This window comes from Leucopleurus acutus, assembly GCF_964270905.1.
Source record: "Leucopleurus acutus genome assembly, chromosome: 7".
Taxonomy (NCBI): Eukaryota; Metazoa; Chordata; class Mammalia; order Artiodactyla; family Delphinidae; genus Leucopleurus; species Leucopleurus acutus.
This window is the reverse complement of record NC_139150.1, coordinates 90,247,447-90,267,334: the sequence shown is the minus strand read 5'-3', so window position 1 is coordinate 90,267,334 and position 19,888 is coordinate 90,247,447. Positions and strand designations below refer to the sequence as shown.

Sequence of the window (19,888 nt, the reverse complement as noted above, 5' to 3'; positions counted from 1 at the left end):
AAAATCTGTAAAAAATACAAACACATGGAGGCTAAACAATACACTACTAAATAGCCAAGAGATCAGTGAAGAAATCAAGGAGGAAATAAAAAAAATCTAGAAACAAATGATAATGAAAACACGATGACCCAAAACCTATGGGGTGCAGAAAAAGCAGTTCTAAGAGGGGAGTCTATAGCAATACATTCCTACCTCAAGAAACAAGAAAAATCTCAAATAAACAACTTAACCTTACACCTAAAGCAATTAGAGAAAGAAGAACAAAAAAACCTCAAACATAGCAGAAGGAAAGAAATCATAAATATCAGATCAGAAATAAATGAAAAAGAAATGAAGGAAACGATAGCAAAGATCAATAAAACTAAAAGCTGGTTCTTTGAGAAGATAAACAAAATTGATAAACCATTAGCCAGACTCATCAAGAAAAAAAGGGAGAAGACTCAAATCTATAGAATTAGAAATGAAAATGGAGAAGTAACAACTGACACTGCAGAAATACAAAGGATCATGAGAGACTACTACCAGCAACTATAGGCCAAAAAATGGACAACCTGGAAGAAAGGCACAAATTCTTAGAAATGCGCAACCTGCCAAGACTGAGTCAGGAAGAAGTAGAAAATATGAACAGACCAATCACAAGCACTGAAATTGAAACTGTAATTAAAAATCTTGTAACAAACAAAAGCCCAGGACCAGATGGCTTCACAGGCGAATTCTATCAAACATTTAGAGAAGAGCTAACACCTATCCTTCTCAAACTCTTCCAAAATATAGCAGAGGGAGGAACACTCCCAAACTCATTCTACGAGGCCACCATCACCCTGATACCAAAACCAAAGATGTCACAAAGAGAGAAAACTACAGGCCAATATCACTGATGAACATAGATGCAAAAATCCTCAACAAAATACTACCAAACAGAATCCAAGAGCACATTAAAAGGATCATATACCATTATCAAGTGGGGCTTATCCCAGGAATGCAAGGATTCTTCAATATATGCAAATCAATCAATGTGATAAACCATATTAACAAATTCAAGGAGAAAAATCATAAGATTAACTCAATAGAAGCAGAGAAAGCTTTCGACAAAATTCGACACCCATTTATGACAAAAACCCTGCAGAAATTAGGCATAGAGGGAACTTACCTCAACATAACAAAGGCCATATATGACAAACTCACAGCCAACATCATCCTCAGTGGTGAGAAACTGAAACCATTTCCACTAAGATCAGGAACAAAACAAGGTTTCCCACTCTCACCACTATTATTCAACATAGTTTTGGAAGTTTTAGCCACAGCAATCTGAGAAGGAAAAGAAACAAAAGGAATCCAAATCGGAAAAGAAGTAAAGCTGTCACTGTTTGAAGATGACATGATACTATACATAGAGAATCTTAAAGATGCTACCAGAAAACTACTAGAGTTAATCAATGAATCTGGTAAAGTAGCAAGATATAAAATTAATGCACAGAAATCTCTTGCATTCCTGTACACTAATGATGAAAAATCTGAAAGTGAAATGAAAGAAACACTCCCATTTACCATTGCAACAAAAAGAATAAAATACCTAGGAATAAACCTACCTAGGGAGACAAAAGACCTGTATGCAGACAACTATAAGACACTGTTGAAAGAAATTAAAAATGACACAGACAGATGGAGAGATATTCCATGTTCTTGGATTGGAAGAATCAATATTGTGAAAATGACTCTACTACCCAAAGCAATCTACAGATGCAATGCAATCCCTATCAAGCTACCACTGGCATTTTTCACAGAACTAGAACAAAAAATTACACAATTTGTATGGAAACACAAAAGACCCTGAATAGCCAAAGCAATGTTGAGAAAGAAAAACGGAGCTGGAGGATTCAGGCTCCCTGACTTCAGACTATACTACAAATCTACAGTAATCAAGACACTATGGTACTGGCACAAAAACAAAAATATAGATCAATGGAACAGGATAGAAAGCCCAGAGATAAACCCATGCACATATGGTCACCTTATCTTTGACAAAGGAGGCAAGAATATAGAGTGGAGAAAAGACAGCCTCTTCAAAAAGTGGTGCTGGGAAAACTGGACAGCTACATATAAAAGAATGAAATTAGAACACTCCCTAACACCATACACAAAAATAAACTCAAAGTGGATTAAAGATCTAAATGTAAGGCCAGAAACTATCAAACTCTTAGAGGAAAACATAGGCAGAACACTCTATGACATAAATCACAGAAAGATCCTTTTTGACCCACCTCCTAGAGAAATGGAAATAAAAACAAAAAAAAAAACCAAATGGGACCGAATGAAACTTAAAAGCTTTTGCACAGCAAAGGGAACCATAAACAAGACAAAAAGACAACCCTCAGAATGGGAGTAAATATTTGCAAATGAAGCTACTTGACAAAGGATTAATCTGTAAAATTTACAAGCAACTCATGCAGCTCAATAGCAGAAAAACAAACAACCCAATCCAAAAATGGGCAGAAGACCTAAATAGACATTTCTCCAAAGAAGATATACAGATTGCCAACAAACACATGAAAGAATGCTCAACATCATTAATCATTAGAGAAATGCAAATCAAAACTACAATGAGGTATCATCTCACACCAGTCAGAATGGCCATAATCAAAAAATCTACAAACAATAAATGCTGGAGAGGGTGTGGAGAAAAGGGAACCCTCTTGCACTGTTGGTGGGAATGTAAATTGATACAGCCACTATGGAGAACAGTATGGATGTCCCTTAAAAAACTAAAAATAGAACTACCATATGACTCAGCAATCCCACTACTGGGCATATACCCTGAGAAAAGCATAATTAAAAAAGAGTCATGTACCAAAATGTTCATTGCAGCACTATTTACAATAGCCAGGACATGGAAGCAACCTAAGTGTCCATCATTGGATGAATGGATAAAGAAGATGTGGCACATATATACAATGGAATATTACTCAGCCATAAAAAAACCTAAATTGAGTTATTTGTAGTGAGGTGGATGGATCTAGAGTCTGTCATACAGAGTGAAGTAAGTCAGAAAGAGAAAAACAAATACCGTATGCTAACACATATATATGGAATCTAAAAAACAAAAAAAAAAATGGTCATGAAGGACCTAGGGGCAAGACGGGAATAAAGAAGCAGGCCTAGTAGAGAATGGGCTTGAGGATACGGGGAGGGGGAAGGGTAAGCTGGGACAAAGTGAGAGAGTGGCATGGACATATATACACTGCCAAATGTAAAACAGATAGTTAGTGGGAAGCAGCCACATAGCACAGGGAGATCAGCTCGGTGCTTTGTGACCACCTAGAGCAGTGGGATAGGGAGGGTGGGAGGGAGGGAGATGTAAGAGGGAAGAGATGTGGATATATATATATGTATAACTGTTTCCCTTTGTTATAAAGGAGAAACTAACACACCATTGTAAAGCATCCAATAAAGATGTTAAAGAAAGAAAATGTTAGGGGAACCACTGACTGAAACCGCCCACCCTGGCCAAGCACCATAGTAACCACTTGCATGAGTTATCTTACAACAGGAGATCCTGGTAAGGAATGAGGAACTAACAAGCTACCACCAACCAGAAGAATTCAGGAAAGGTCAAAAGGAGAGAGGAGATTCCAGTCCATATGTCCTACCAACCTCCCAGAATCCTTCTCACTGGAATCCATCTTGGCTGAGTGATGCACACGCCACAAGGAATGACCCTGAGTCACAATGATTGGCCAGAGACAACCTGGAAACTAACCCAATTACCATAAATCCCAAGACTGTGAGCCACGGGCCATGTGGCAGGGCAGTTCTCCTGGGTTCCCTTACCCTGCTGCTCTCCACCTGGGTGCCCCTTCCCAATTAAGTGTTTTGCTTTGTCAGCACATATGTCTCCTCAGACAATTCATTTCTGAGTGTTAGACAAGAGCCCACTCTCAGGCCCTGGAAGGGGCTCCCTTCCTGCAACAAAAGGGCCAGAAAAGCCTAGCAAGACAGAAAACTTTTAGAGAATAACCTCTCTACTCCAGCAAAATACCATAAAATACACTGTGGCTGCATCCCAGCACACCAGCAAAGTCCAGATTTCTACCCTCAAGTACTTTGTTATAACAAAGTATTCCCAATCATCCCCACTCCCTACTCACTGGGATGGTGTTGCAGAAGACTGAGTAGGGAGTATGAGTTTATTTCTTTCAACTCCTTGGTTAAATTTATTCTTAAATATTTTATTGGTTTTGATACTATTGTAAATAGGATCATTTTCTTTATTTCGTTTTCATATAATTCATCATTAGTGTACAGAAATGCTACCATTTTGTGTATGATAATTTTTTTTTTTTTTTTTTTTTTTTTTTTTTTTGCGGTACGCGGGCCTCTCACCGTTGTGGCCTCTCCCGTTGTGGAGCACAGGCTCCGGACGCACAGGCTCAGCGGTCATGGCTCATGGGCCCAGTCACTCCGCGGCATGTGGGATCCTCCTGGGCTGGTGCACGAACCCGTGTCCCCTGCATTGGCAGGCGGACTCTCAACCACTGCACCACCAGGGCAGCCCTGTATGATAATTTTGAATCCTGTAACTTTACTGAATTCATTGATTGGATCTAGACACTGGTGTTAGTGTCGGTTGATTCTTTTCTCATTTGAGTTGTGATTTTTTTGGTTCTTAAAGTAAAGGGTGATTTTCTATTGTTAGGAGGCTTAGGTTCCTATTTAATCTTTCATTTTAGCAGGTAGGTATCCTGCTCTGTTTAGTATGCAGGTCTTAACCTCCTTTTGTGGATAGTGGTTCCACTGACAGTTTTAGCAGCTTTTAGCAGCTTTGTGGTACCATTTTGGTCTGCTTTAAATAAGTGCCACTGGGGCTCCCTGCTGGTGCTGCCTGAGGATTCTTCCCAGGCTTGGATGCTGGGTCTCTCCCCGGGATGAGGGGTTTTCTGGCCTCAAGGAACTAAGAGGCTTCTCTGTCCCAGAGTTTGTTGGGGGATATCCCCTATCTTTGCACTAGAGGCCACATGCTTGTTATGGGGAGGCTTTCTTCTCCCCCACCCCCTGGTCCTCTCTCTCCTCTCCCACATACCAGTTACCCTAGCCACCCTGGTGTCTCTAGGCAGGAGAGGGGAGTCTCAGGCCAGTGAAGACAAGAGGCTGCCTTGTCTGGGTGCTTATGGCAGGATGCCCCCTGTTGGTTATCCCCTGTAATGCCAGGTCTCTGGTAGGAAGTGGGGCTTATTGTTTACTGCTTATTGTTAGCACAGCTCCCTTGTTGATGGCACTGGGTTTACCTGGTGTAGTTTGAGGGACTTCTGTTTGATCTGTGGGAGGAATGAACTACCTAGGCTCTCTTTTGTAGCTAGGTTGGGTCACCGTCTTTTGTTGGGTGGGGAACTTTATGACATCCTACCACTTGTGTTGTTTTTCCAGTCACGACGTTCCAAACCAGTTCACCTCCCTCTTAACACTTTTCAGAATTCTCCTTTGGTTGCCTGCTTAGTTATTTCCATGGCTTTTAGTTGTTTTTATCCAGAGAAGCAAGAAAAACAGGTCTGTGCTCTTGTATGGACCTGAAGTCTATGCTTAACTTTTTAAGAAACTGCTAAACTGTTTTCCAAATTAATGGTCTTGTTTTATATTCCCAACAGCAGTGCTATGAGAGGTCCAGGTGCTCTCACATCCTTGCCAACACATGATATGGTCAGACTTCTAACTTTTAGTCATTCTAGTGGGTGTGTAATGATTCTCATTGTGGCTTTAATTTCCATTTCCCTAATGACTAATGATGCTGAACATCATTCATGTGCTTATTTGTCATTTGTATACCTTCTTTGGTGAAACATCTGTTCAAATCTTTTGCCAGATTAAAAAAACTGGGTGGTTTCTCTTATCATTGAGATGTAAGAGATCCCTATATATTCTAGATACAAGTCCTTTGCCAGATATGTTTTGCAAATATTTCCTCTCAGTCTGTTGGTTGCCTTTTTATTATCTATACAATATCTTTTGAAGAAGTGAAGTCTTTAATTTTCTAAGTTCAATTTACTTATATTTTCTTTTATAGTTCTGCTTTTTGTAACCTACTTAAGAAATCTTTGCCTAGCTCAGAGTGTATTATGCTCTATTAAATTATCACAAACTTAGCAGGTTAAAACAACACAAATTTATTGTTCCACAGAAGTTGGTAAATCAGAAGTCTGGTGAACTTAGATGATTTCTTTGCCCAAGACCAAAGTGAAGGTGTTGACTTGCTTGGCTCTTATCAGAAACTTCTGGAAAGAATCCATTTCTAAGGTCAGTCAGGATACTGGCAGTTTCTAGTTCCTTTCTGTTGTATGACTGAGGTCTCCTTGCTGTCATCTGGGGTTGACCTTAGCTCCTAGAGGCCCTTCTCCAGTTCTTGCACATGGGTCCCGACATCACAGAGCCAGCAACAGTAGAGCAAATACTCATGTTTGGAATTTATTACCTCCCCTTCTGCCAATATCTCTTGCCTCCAGAGAAAGTTCTCTGCTTTTAAAGGCTCCTGTGATTAGATTGGGCCCACTCAGATAAACCAGGATAATCTCTTTAATCTTAAAGCCTATAACCTTTATCACAGCTGCAAAGATCTTTAGCATGTAACATATATATAGGTTCCAGAGATTAAGATGTGGGCATCTTTGGGGGACTACTTTACCTACCATACAAGGTCACTAAGATTTTCTTGTTTTCTTCTAGAAGTTCTATAATTTTAGTTCTTACATTTAGTTCTGTTAAATATACATTTATTGTGGTAAAATATATTTTGTCATATTTTATGTTTATTGTATTTATGTTTATATTTGATAGTTTTGAGTCCTTTTGTTTATGGAGAGGTATAGGGCAAGGTTCTGGGTGTGTATGTCTATGACAATCCACTTATTCCAGCACCATTTTGGGGAAAAGATGACCCTTTTCCCATTGACGTCCTTGGCATCATCAAAAAAAAAAACAAACAAAAATCAATTGAAAATAAATGTATGGGGCTTCCCTGGTGGTGCAGTGGTTGAGAGTCCGCCTGCCGATGCAGGGGACACGGGTTCGTGCCCCGGTCTGGGAAGATCCCACGTGCTGCGAAGCAGCTGGGCCCATGAGCCATGGCCAATGAGCCTGTGCGTCTGGAGGCTGTGCTCCGCAACAGGAGAAGCCACAACAGTGAGAGGCCTGCGTACCGCAAAAAAAAAAAAAAAGAAAAAAAAGAAAATACACGTATGGGTATATTTCTGGATTCTCTATTTTGCCCTAATGATCTATTTGTTATCTTTATGCCAATTCCATAGTCTTAATTAGTTTCATAAATCATGTAATCAGGTTAATTAAATCCTCCAACTTTGTACTTCTCTTTGAAAATTTATTTGGTTCTTGAATCCTCTGCATTTCCATATAAAATATAAAACTAGCTAGTTAATGTTATAAAAAAAATCCTGCTGGGGTTTTGACTGGGATTACATCGAATCTATAGATCAATTTGGGAGAACTGTCAGCTTAACAATACTGTCGCTGGATCCATGAAAATTGTTATAAACTGAGTTGTTTCCTCAAAATTCAAATGTTGAAGTTCTAATGCCCATGTGACTGTATTTGGGGATAGAGCCTTTATAAAGGTAATTAAGGTTAAATGAGGTCATGGGGGTGGGGGCCTAATCCAATAGGACTAGTGTCCTGACAAGAAGACACCAGGAGTTCACACACACAAAGAGGTCATGTGAGGACACAGTGAGAAGGTAAAAGCCCTCAGGAGAAATCAAACCTGCAGACTTGGTGATATTGGACTCCTAGCCTCCAGAACAGTGAGAAAATAAATTTCTCTTGTTTAAGCCACCCTGTCTGTGGTATTTTGTTATGACAGCCCTAGCTGACTAATATGACCATATCTCTTTTAATTATATGGGCTTTATTATCTCTAAGCAATATTTTATAATTTTCAGCGTATAGGTACTGCACATCTTTGGTCAAATTTATCCCTGAGTATTTCATATTTTTTGATGCTATTAGAAATAATTTTAAATTTCACCTTCTTCCACTTATTAAAAATGAACTTTCTATTTTAGAATAGTTTCAGACTTATAGAAAAGATAGTACAGAGTTTCCATATACTCCACACCCAGTCTATCCTATTGCTAACTAACACCTTGCATTATCATGGTACATTTTTTGCAATTATTGAACAAACAATAAAACAGTACTGTTAACTAAACCCCATACTTTACTTGTATCCTCTTGTCTGTGAGTTTCTCACACATTCCTTGTTTTTGATGACCTTGACAGTTTTGAAGAGTCATGTATTGGTAGAATGCCTCTCAATTTGGGTTTGTCTTATGTTTTCCTCATGGTTAGACTCGGGTTATAAGTTCTTGGGAAAACAGAAGTGAAGTGCTAATCTCATCAAGTCCTATCAAGATTATATGCGGGTAGACCTTCAAGATGGCAGAGGAGTAAGACGTGCAGATCACCTTCCTCCCCACAAATACATCAAAAATACATCTACATGTGGAAAAACTCCTACAGAAAACCTACTGAATGCTGGCAGAAGACCTCAGACTTCCCAAAAGGCAAGAAAATCCCCACGTACATGGGTAGGGCAAAAGAAAAAAGAAAAAACAGAGACAAAAGGATAGGATGGGACCTGCAACTGTGGGAGGCAGCTGTGAAGGAGGAAAAGTTTCCACACACTAGGAAGCCCCTTCACTGGTGGAGATGGTGGGTGAGTGGGTGGGGGGAAGCTTTGGAGCCATGGAGGAGAGCGCAGCAACAGGAGTGCAGAGGGCAAAGTGGAGAGATTCCCACACAGAGGATCAGTGTGAACCAGCACTCACCAAACTGAGACACTTGTCCGCTCACCCGCTGGGGCAGGTTGGGGCTGGGAGCTAAGGCTCGGGCTTTGGAGGTCAGACCCCAGGAAGACGACTGGGGTTGGCTGCATGAACACAGCCTGAAGGGGGCTAGTGTGCCACAGATAGCTGGGAGGGAGTCTGGACCTGCTGGAGAGGCAAAAGACCATTGTTTTTGGGGTGCACAAGGAGAGGGGATTCCTGCTGTGTGTGCCCACAAGAGGCAGAGCACCATCTAAGTGGGCTCTGGAGATAGGCGTAAGCTGCGGTTATCAGCATGGACCCCAGAGATGGGCATGAACTGCTAATGTTGCCGCTGCTGACACCAAGAATCCTGTGTGCAAGTGCAGGTCACTACCCACATCCCTCGGGGAGCCTGTGCAGCACGTCACTGCCAGGGTCCCGTGATCCAGGGACAACTTCCCTGGGAGAACACTCGGTGAGCCTCAGGATGTTGCAATGTCATGCTGGCCTCTGCCGCTGCAGGCTCGCCTCGCATTCCAATTATGACTGCCGTACCCCTCCCTCTCCCTGGCCTGAGTGAGCAAGAGAGCCCTAATCAGCTGCTGCTTTAACTCCCTCCTGCCTGGGTGGGGAACAGGTGCCTGAGGGGAGTCTACATGCAGAAGCAGGGCCAAAACCAAAGCTGAACCCCAGGAGCTGTGCAAACAAAGAAGAAAACAGGGAAATTTCTCTGAGCATTCTCAGGAGCAGAGGATTAAATTCCCGCAATCAACTTGATAAACCCTGCATCTGTGGAATACCTAAATAGACAACAAATGTTCCCAACACTGAGGTGGTGGACCTAGGGAGCAACTGCAGACTTGGGGTTTGCTTTCTGCATCTGATTTGGTTTTGGTTTTATGTTTATCTTTAGTTTTTAGTGCTTGTTATCATGGGTGGATTTGTTTACTGGTTTGGTTGCTCTCTTCCTTTTTTAAAAAATTATATTATTATTTTAAAATTTTTAATATATTTTTCATTTTTCTTCTTTTGGTGAGTATGTGTATGCTTCTTTGTGTGATTTTGTCTGTTTAGGTTTGTTTTTACCATTTGGTTTGGGGTTCTATCTGTTCGTTTTTTAAATTTTCTTCCTTTCCTTCCAAGCCGTGTGGCTGGCAGGGTCTTGGTGCTCTGGCTGGGTGTTGTGCCTGAGCCTCTGATTGGGGAGAGCCGAGTCCAGGACACTAGGCCACCAGAGACCTCCTAGCCCCATGTAATATCTATCAGCAAGAGCTCTCCCAGAGATCTCTGTCTCAACACTAAGACCCAGCTCCACCCAATGGCCTGGAAGCTCCAGTGCTGGAAGCCCCATGGCAAACAACTAGCAAGAGGGGAACACAACCCCACCCATTAGCAGAGAGGCTGCCTAAAGTCATACATACTAAGTTCACAGAAACCCCAAATCACAACACTGGACGTGGCCCTGCCCACCAGAAGGACAAGATCCAGCCCAACCCATCAGAGTACAGGCACCACGCCCCTCCACCAGGAAGCCTACACAAGCTACTGAACCAACCTCACCCACCGGGGGCAGAAACCAGAAATAAGAGGAGCTACAAACCTGCAGCCTGTGAAAAGGAGACCCCAAACACAGTAAGTTCAACAAAGTGAGAAGACAAATATGCAGCAGATGAAGGAGCAAGGTAAAAAAGCCACCAGATCAAACGAATGAAGAGGAAATAGGCAGTTTACCTGAAAAAAGAATTCAGAGTAAATGATAGTAAAGATAATCCAAAATCTCGGAAATAAAATGGAGAAAATACAAAAAACATTTAACAAGGAACTAGAAGAACTAAAGAGCAAACAAACAATCATGAACAGCATAAAAAATGAAATTAAAAATACTCTAGAAGGAATCAATAGCAGAATAACTGAGGCAGAAGAATGGATAAGTGATCTGGAACAAAAAATAGTGGAAATAACTGCCGTAGAGCAGAATAAAGAAAAAAGAATTGAGGACAGTCTCAGAGACTTCTGGGACAACATTAAACGCACCAACATTCGAATTATAGGGGTCCCAGAAGAAGAAGAGAAAAAGAAAGGGTCTGAGAAAATATGTGAAGAGATTATAGTTGAAAACTTCCCTAACATGGGAAAGGATATAGTCAATCAGGTCCAGGAAGTGCAGAGTCCCATACAGGATAAATCCAAAGAGAAACATGCCAAGACACATATTAATACAAAGAAAAAATATTAAAAGCAGCAAGGGAAAAGCAATAAACAACATACAAGGGAATCCCCATAAGGTTAACAGCTGATCTTTCAGCAGAAACTCTGCAAGCCAGAAGGGAGTGGCAGGACATATTTAAAGTGATGAAAGGGAAAAACCTACAACCAATATTACTATACCCAGCAAGGATCTCATTCAGGTTTGACAGGGAAATTAAAACCTTTACACACAGGCAAAAGTTAAGAGAATTCAGCAGCACCAAATGAGCTTCAACAAACGCTAAAGGAACTTCTCTAGGCAGGAAAGACAAAGAAGGAAAAGACCTACAAAACAAACCCCAAACAATTAAGAAAATGGCAATAGGAATATATATATTGATAATTACCTTAAAAGTAAATGGATTCAGTGCTCCAACCAAAGACACAGACTGGCTGAATGGATACAAAAACAAGACCTGTATATATGTTGTCTACAAGAGACCCACTTCAGAGCTAGGGACACACACAGAATGAAAGTGAGGGGATGGAAAAAGATATTCCATGCAAATGGAAATCAAAAGAAAGCTGGAGTAGCAGTTCTCGTATCAGACAAAATAGACTTTAAAATAAAGACTATTACAAGAGAGAAAGAAGGATACTACATAACGATCAAGGGACCAATCCAAGAAGATATAACAATTGTAAATATTTAGGCACCCAACTTAGGAGCACCTCAATACATAAGGCAAATGTTAACGCAAATTGACAGTAACACAATAATAGTGGGGACTTCAACACCCCACTTTCACCAATGAACAGATCATCCAAAATGAAAATAAATAAGGAAACACAAGCTTTAAATGACACATTAAACAAGATGGACTTAATTGATATTTATAGGACATTCCATCCAGAAACAACACAACACACTTTCTTCTCAAGTGCTCATGGAACATTCTTCAGGGTAGATCATATCTTGAGTTACAAATCAAGTCTTGGTAAATTTAAGAAAACTAAAATCGTATCAAGTATCTTTGTAGCCCACAATGCTATGAGACTAGATATCAATTACAGGAAAAAAACTATAAAAAATACAAACACATGGAGACTAAACAATACGCTACTAAATAAACAAGAGATCACTGAAGAAATCAAAGAGGGAATCAAAAAATATCTAGAAACAAATGACAATGAAAACACGATGACCCAAAACCTATGGCATGCAGCAAAAGCAATTCTAAGAGGGAAGTTTATAGCAATACAATCCTACCTCAAGAAACAAGAAAAATCTCAAATAAACAACCTAACATTACATGTAATTAGAGAAAGAAGAACAAAAAAACCCCAAACTTAGCAGAGGGAAAGAAATCATGAAGATCAGAGCAGAAATAAATGAAAAAAAAAAAAAAGAAGGACACAATAGCAAAGGACAATAGAAGTTATAGCTGGTTCTTTGAGAAGATAAACGAAAGTGATAAACCACTGGCCAGACGCATCAAGAAAAAATGGGAGAAGACTCAAATCAATAGAATTGGAAATGAAAAAGGAGAAGTAACAACTGACACTGCAGAAATACAAAGGATCATGAGAGACTACTACCAGCAACAATATGCCAATAAAACCGACAATCTGGAAGAAATGGACAAATTCTTAGAAAAGCACAACCTTCCAAGACTGAACCTGGAAGAAATAGAAAATATGGACAGACCAATCACAAGCACTGAAATTGAAACTGTGATTTAAAATCTTCCAACAAAAAAAGCCCAGGACCAGATGAATTCACAGGTGAATTCTTTCAAACATTTAGAGAAGAGCTAACACCTATCCTTCTCAAACTCTTTCAAAATATAGCAGAGGGAGGAACATTCCCAAACTCATTCTACAAGGCCACCATCACCCTGATAACAAAACCTGACAAAGATGTCACAAAAATAGAAAATTACAGGCCAATATCACTGAGGAACATACATGCAAAAATCCTCAACAAAATACTAGCAAACAGAATCCAACAACACATTAAAAGAATCATACACCATGGTCCAAGTGCGGTTTATACCAGGAATGCAAGGATTCTTCAATATAGACAAATCAATGAATGTGATACACCATATTAACAAATTGAAGGAGAAAAACCGTATGATAGGGGCTTCCTTGGTGGCGCAGTGGTTAAGAAGCCTCCTGCCAATGCAGGGGACACGGATTTGAGCCCTGGCTTGGGAAGATCCCACATGCAGCAGAGCAACTAAGCCTGTGCACCACAACTACTGAGCCCGCATGCTACAACTACTGAAGCCCGTGCGCCTAGAGCCCGTGCTCTGCAACAAGAGAACCCACCACAATGAGAAGCCCACGCACCGCAACGAAGAGTAGGCCCTGCTTGCCACAGATAGAGAAAGCCCGTGCAGCAACTAAGACCCAATGCAGCCAAAAAATAAATAAAATAAATTTATTAAAAAACCCCACAAAACCCATATGACAATCTCAATAGATGCAGAAAAAGCTTCTGACAAAATTCAACACCCATTTATGATAAAAACTCTCCAGAAAGTGGGCATAGAGGGAACCTACCTCAACATAAAAAAGGCCATATATGACAAACCTACAACCAACATCATTCTCAATGGTGAAAAACTGAAACCATTTCCTCAAAAATCAGGAATAAGACAAGGTTGTGCACTCTCACTACTATTATTTAACATAGTTTTGGAAGTCCTAGCCATGGCAATCAGAGAAGAAAAAGAAATAAAAGGAATACAAATTGGAAAAGAAGAAGTTAAACTGTCACTGTTTGCAGATGACATGATAGTATACATAGAGAATCCTAAAGATGCTACCAGAGAACTATTACAGCTAATCAATGAATTTGGTAAAGTATCAGGATACAAAATTAATGCACAGTAACCTCTTGCATTCCTATACACTAACGATGAAAAACCTGAAAGAGAAATTAAGGAAACACTCCTATTTACCACTGCAACAGAAAGAATAAAATAACTAGTAATAAACCTACCTAAGGAGGCAAAAGACCTGTATGCAGAAAGCTGTAAGACACTGATGGAAGAAATCTAAGACAATACAGATGGGGAGACATACCATGTTCTTAGATTGGAAGAATCAACACTGTGAAAATGACTATACTACCCAAAGCAATCTACAGATTCAATGCAATCCCTATCAAACTATCAATGGCATTTTTCACAGAACTAGAACAAAAAATTTTACCATTTGTATCGAAACACAAAAGACCCTGAATAGCCAAAGCAATCTTGAGAAAGAAAAACGGAGCTGGAGGAATCAGGTTCCCAGACTTCAGACTATACTACAAAGCTACAGTAATCAAGACAGTATGGTCCTGGCACAAAAACAGAAAGATAGATCAATGGAACAGGATAGAAAGCCCAGAGATAAACCCACACACATATGGTCACCTTAACTTTGATAAAGGAGGCAAGAATATACAATGGAGTAAAGGCAGTCTCTTTAATAAGTGGTGCTAGAAATCGGACAGCTACATGGAAAAGAATGGAATTAGAACACTTCCTAACACCATACACAAAAATAAACTCAAAATGGATTAAAGACCTAAATTTAAGGCCAGTCACTTTAAAAGTCTTAGAGGAAAACATAGGCAGAACACTTTATGGCATAAATCATAGCAAGATCCTTTTTGATCCACATCCTAGAGAAATGGAAATAAAAACAAAAATAAACAAATGGGGCCTAAGGAAACTTAAAAGCTTTTACACAGCAAAGGAAACCATAAACAAGATGAAAAAACAACCCTCAGAATGGAAGAAAATATTTGCAAACAAAGCAACTGACAAAGGATTAATCTCCAAAATATACAAGCAGCTCATGCAGCCAAATATCAAAAAAACAAACAACCCAGGGCTTCCCTGGTGGTGCAGTGGTTGAGAGTCCACCTGCCGATGCAGGGGACACAGGTTCGTGCCCCAGTCCGAGAAGATCCCACATGCCGCGGAGCAGCTGGGCCCATGAGCCATGGCCGCTGAGCCTGCGTGTCCAGAGCCTGTGCTCTGCAACGGGAGAGGCCACAACAGTGAGAGGTCTGCATACCACAAAAACAAACAAACAAACAAACAAAAAACAAAAAAACAAACAACCCAATCTAAAAATGGGTGGAAGACCTAAACAGACATTTCTCCAAAGAAGATACAGATTGCCAACTAACACATGAAGGGATGCTCAACATCACTAATCATTAAAGAAATGCAAATCAAAACCACAATGAGGTATCACCTCATTGGTTAGAATGGCCATCATCAAAAAAATCTACAAACAATAAATGCTGGAGAGGGTGTGGAGAAAAGGGAACCCTCTTGCACTGTTGGTGGGAATGTAAATTGATGCAGCCACTATGGAGAACAGTATGGTGGTTCCTTAAAAAACTATAAATAGAAAGACCATACGACCCAGCAATCCCACTACTGGGCATATACCCTGAGAAACCCATAATTCAAAAAGAGTCATGTACCAAAATGTTCATTGCAGCTCTATTTACAATAGCCAGGACATGGAAGCAACCTAAGTGTCCATCAACAGATGAATGGATAAAGAAGATGTGGCACATATATACAATGGAATATTACTCAGCCATAAAAAGAAACGAAATTGAGTCATTTGTAGTGAGGTGGATGGACCTAAAGTTGGTCACACAGAGTGAAGTCAGACGGAGGAAAACAAATACCATATGCTAACACACATATATGCAATCTAAAAATAAAATGGTTCTGATGAACCTAGGGGTAGGACAGGAATAATGATGCAGATGTAGAGAATGGAGCTGGGATGAAGTGAGACAGTAGCACTGACATATATACACTACCAAATGTAAAATGGATAACTAGTGGTAAGCAGCTGCATAGCACAGGGAGAGCAGCTCGGTACTTTGTGACCACCTAGATGGGTGGGATAGGGAGGGTGGGAAGGAGGTGCAAGAGAGAAGGGATATGGGGATATATGTATCCATATAGCTTATTCACTTTGTTATATAGCAGAAACTAACACAACACTGTAAAGCAATTATACTCCATTAAAGATGTTATTTAAAAAAATGGTCAGGGCATAGGGAACTATATTCAATATTCTGTGACAAACCATAATGGAAAAGAATATGAAAAATAATATATGTATATATAACTGAATCTCTTTGCTGTACAGCAGAAACACAACATTGTAAATCAACTACACATCAATAGAAAAATTAAAAAAAAAAAAGAGTATATGCTATCATGCCTGATGATGTTAACCTGTCCGAGGTAATGTTTGTCAGTTTTCTAAACTGTGAAGTTACTTTTTGCCCCCTTCACATACTCTACTCTTTTGAAGTCACAAGGTACAGCCCTCTCTGAAGGTGTGGGGAGTTAAGGTACACCACCTTGTGAAAGAGTATGTATATACATTATTTGGAATTTTATATAGATTTGCCTCACCTCTCTCATTTATTTATTCAATCATTTATATCAGCATGTACTCATTGATATTTATTTTATATTTTGGATTTTAATTCAATATTACATTTTTCAAACTGTTCCAGCTTTGGCCACTGGGAGCTCTTTCAGGTTGGCTTCTGTCCCTCTGACATTCAAAAAATTTTTTTAAATTGTGGTAAAAGATACATAAAATGTACCAACTTAGCTATTTTTAAGGATCAAGTTTAGTGTGTTAACTATGTTCACATTTTTGTGCAAAAGACCTCTAGAACTCTTCAAAACTTGCAAAACTAAAACTATTCTCATTGAACAGCTCACCATTTCTCCTTCCCTGCAACACCTGGCAACCACCATTGCATTTTGTTTCAATGAATTTGACTACTTTAGGTACCTCATAAAAGTGGAATCACACAGTATTTGTCTTTTTGTGACTGGCTTATTTCACTTTGCTTAATGTCCTCAAGGTTCATCCTTCTTTCTTAGGACTGAATAATATTCAACTGTATGTACAGATTACATTTTCTTTATCCATTTATCCCTCAGTGGACATCTGGGTTGCCCCATCTCTTGGCTGTTGTGAATAATGCTGCAATGAACCTGGGTGTGCAAATATCTTTTCAAGGCCCTGCTTTCAATTCTTTTGGATATGTAAACAGAAGTTGACTGTTGGATCATATGGTAGTTCTACTTCTAATTTTTGAGGAACCTCTATACTGTTTCCCATAGTGACTGCAACATCTTACATTCCCACCAACAGTGCACAAGGGTTCCAGTTTCGCTGATCCTTGCCAACACTTGTTATCTTGTGTGGTTTCCTCCAACTTTGTGGGTATGGATTTGAATGCATTTATTCTAGCAGCTAAAGACGCACCATTCAGAGCTCCTTTCAGGAGAATCTGATGTAGGGAGTATAGTTGGTTGACAGCTTCTAGCTACTACATTTTCAGATCAATGGGTCCATCTGTGCTGAGGCCATGGACCCCCTCAGCTGCTCCCAGCCACTGACTGAGCAAGGCATGGGTCCAAAGTCAGGTCATTTCTGCCTGAAGGCTCTCTCTACCTTTGCCTTTACTCTCTCTCCTTTATCTTTCATGTATGCTTCCCCCAATAAATTCTTGCACATCTAATTTTGTCTTGGCATATGCTTCTTTGACACAGGATTTTGGGAAGAAGTGAAATTAGATATTTGGTCTAGTGTCTTAATACGGAAGTCACTATTAAGTTTTTTTGTTCTTTAAAGATTGCGAATTCCAAGTTTCACTGAACTATGGGAGAATGAATTACTTCTAACATGTTTATTATCTGTGATAAAGTTTATTGTCCTAATTTACTAAAACTTAAAATATTCCATCAAATTACCCAGGAAAATCCAGGTAGCAAAAATATATAACACTGCCCATTCTTTCAATAGATTTCAAATAAGTTTTAAAAGGCCACAGAATGATATATATAGAGAGAGAGATAGACAGATAACAGAGATATATATATACACGTGCTCACACACACACACACACAATACCATTTAAACAACTATGTTCTATACTTAAAAATTCAAGTATAGAAATATACTCTGTAGTGCTGAGGTAACACTGTAACTCTTCCTCAACATGACTACATAGGTGTTTACGGTTAAGTGTGACTATTACTGTGAAGCCTCAAGTCACTTGATCAATTCCATTTCAATTTCAGACCAAAAGCAGTATATTATACATGCACCTGAAGGAAATATCAACATGTCTGTGTCCGTGTGTGTGTCCGGGGTTGGGGGGAGGGGAGAAGAGGTATATGCCAGGGAAAGGTTGACTGAACCACACAGATAACTGAATGTTAGAAGTCTGCTGTAGTCGGCAATACAGAAACATACACAGTCTTCGTGTTCAAAGTCTTCATGGGGATTTCTTCTGTAATTTCTAGAATGGAAAGAAGAAGTTTTAAAGAAATCATTTTTCTACCTATTCTGGATGAATATTAAAAAAATGTTAACTGCCTGGGTAGTAAGAAATTCGGCCTCACCTTAAGAGAAACCTAAACTTTGTCCCAGCTACTGGGGGTAGTTCTGAAACCCTGGGATTTCCTGAGTGATAGGAGCATCTTTTGTTATTTATTGTATGCCCCTGAACACACCTGATGGTTTATGCTAATGAGATGACTCAGGGTGGAGCTGGCTACACCAGAAAGACCAACCATACGAGCAATCATACGTATGTAATGAAGCCTCAATACAAACTCTAGACACCAAGGCTCAGGTGAGCTTCCCTGGCTGGTAATACACTGTACGTACTACTGTCATGTATTCAGGCTAGGAGGTAACACTGTCCATGCCTCCTTGCAGAGAGATAATCCGAAGTTACATATTTGGACCCCCTCCCAGATTTGGCCCTGTGCATCTCTTCTCTTTGCCTGGTTCTAGTTTTTATCCTTTCCCTATAATAAATGTAGTCATGAGTACAATAGCTTCCACAAGTTCTGTGAATCCTGCTAGCAAATTATCAGACCTGAGGGTGATTTTTGGAAACCCTTTGAACTTGCAGTTGGTGCCAGAAGTGACAATGGTCTTGTGTGAACTCTTTTGTCTGAGCTTGTAGTTGGAGCCTAACTCCTTATACTTGGGGTTAGAAGTTTTGGGCAGACTTCTGGAGGACTGTGCCCTTACCCTAACTAACTCTGAGTACTGCCCAAGATGTCCCCACAATCCCACACGAACAATATTTCCTATGTCTTCAGAAAAGGCCTAGAAGCAATGCTAAGCAAGCAGCTCAGATTTGTGGTTCCTAAATATTAACACTCTATAACAGGAAGAACAGCAAGTCGTTTCCATGTTTGGGGAAGAAAGAGTATACATGATAAACCTAGGACAGCTTGCAATGTCAGAAAGCAAGAATTTATCAAAGACTAAAGACTCAGGTCAAAAAATACAGGAGCCAATACAGCTGAAGATAAAAGAAAAAACTGAGCATCCAAAAGCATAACACAAATACTATAGATCAAAACACACTGAATATATTAAAGCTCAGAAAAAGAGTGGGGCAGTGGTGGGAGAAGAAGAAGGGAAAGGAAGGAAGGAAGGAAGGGAGGAAGGAAAGAGAAAGGAAAGAAAGAGGGAGGAAGGAAGGAAGGAAGGAGAAAAATTTTAAAAGTTCTATGCCTACTGTGGGGCATTTTGCATCTAGCCAGATCTGAATTCAAAGGGAAGGACCAACTTTCTCTAAAAATGGCTCCTGTCCTAACAGGAACCCTGGATAAGAAAATGCTCTCAAAAGCTGCCTCCTTAATAGATAACTACAGGAGCTGGAGAAGATATTTAGAGTCTAGTGGAACAAGCAAGAAGGCATCAGTGAGTTTCTAAAACTGTAAGCCTTATGAGATCCTTCTAATTTACCAAATTATTAATATTTTATGAAAGATAATCTTGAGAGGAAGAATACAATGAAAATGAGGCAA

At 39.8% G+C, this 19,888-nt stretch overlaps 1 protein-coding gene across 4 annotated transcripts in view; it reads right to left on the bottom strand.

The window, feature by feature from the left end:
* Window positions 1-15,870: 15,870 nt before the first annotated feature.
* The window catches only part of IARS1 (isoleucyl-tRNA synthetase 1), an 82,443-nt gene continuing 78,425 nt past the window's right edge, over window positions 15,871-19,888 (bottom strand). For all 4 annotated transcript variants that reach the window (XM_082842880.1, XM_082842884.1, XM_082842881.1 and 1 more), the window contains one exon: window positions 15,871-18,357. In XM_082842880.1, the coding sequence (XP_082699006.1) occupies window positions 18,275-18,357 (83 nt within the window). In that variant the 3' untranslated portion in view covers window positions 15,871-18,274. The remainder of the gene's footprint in view (window positions 18,358-19,888) is intronic.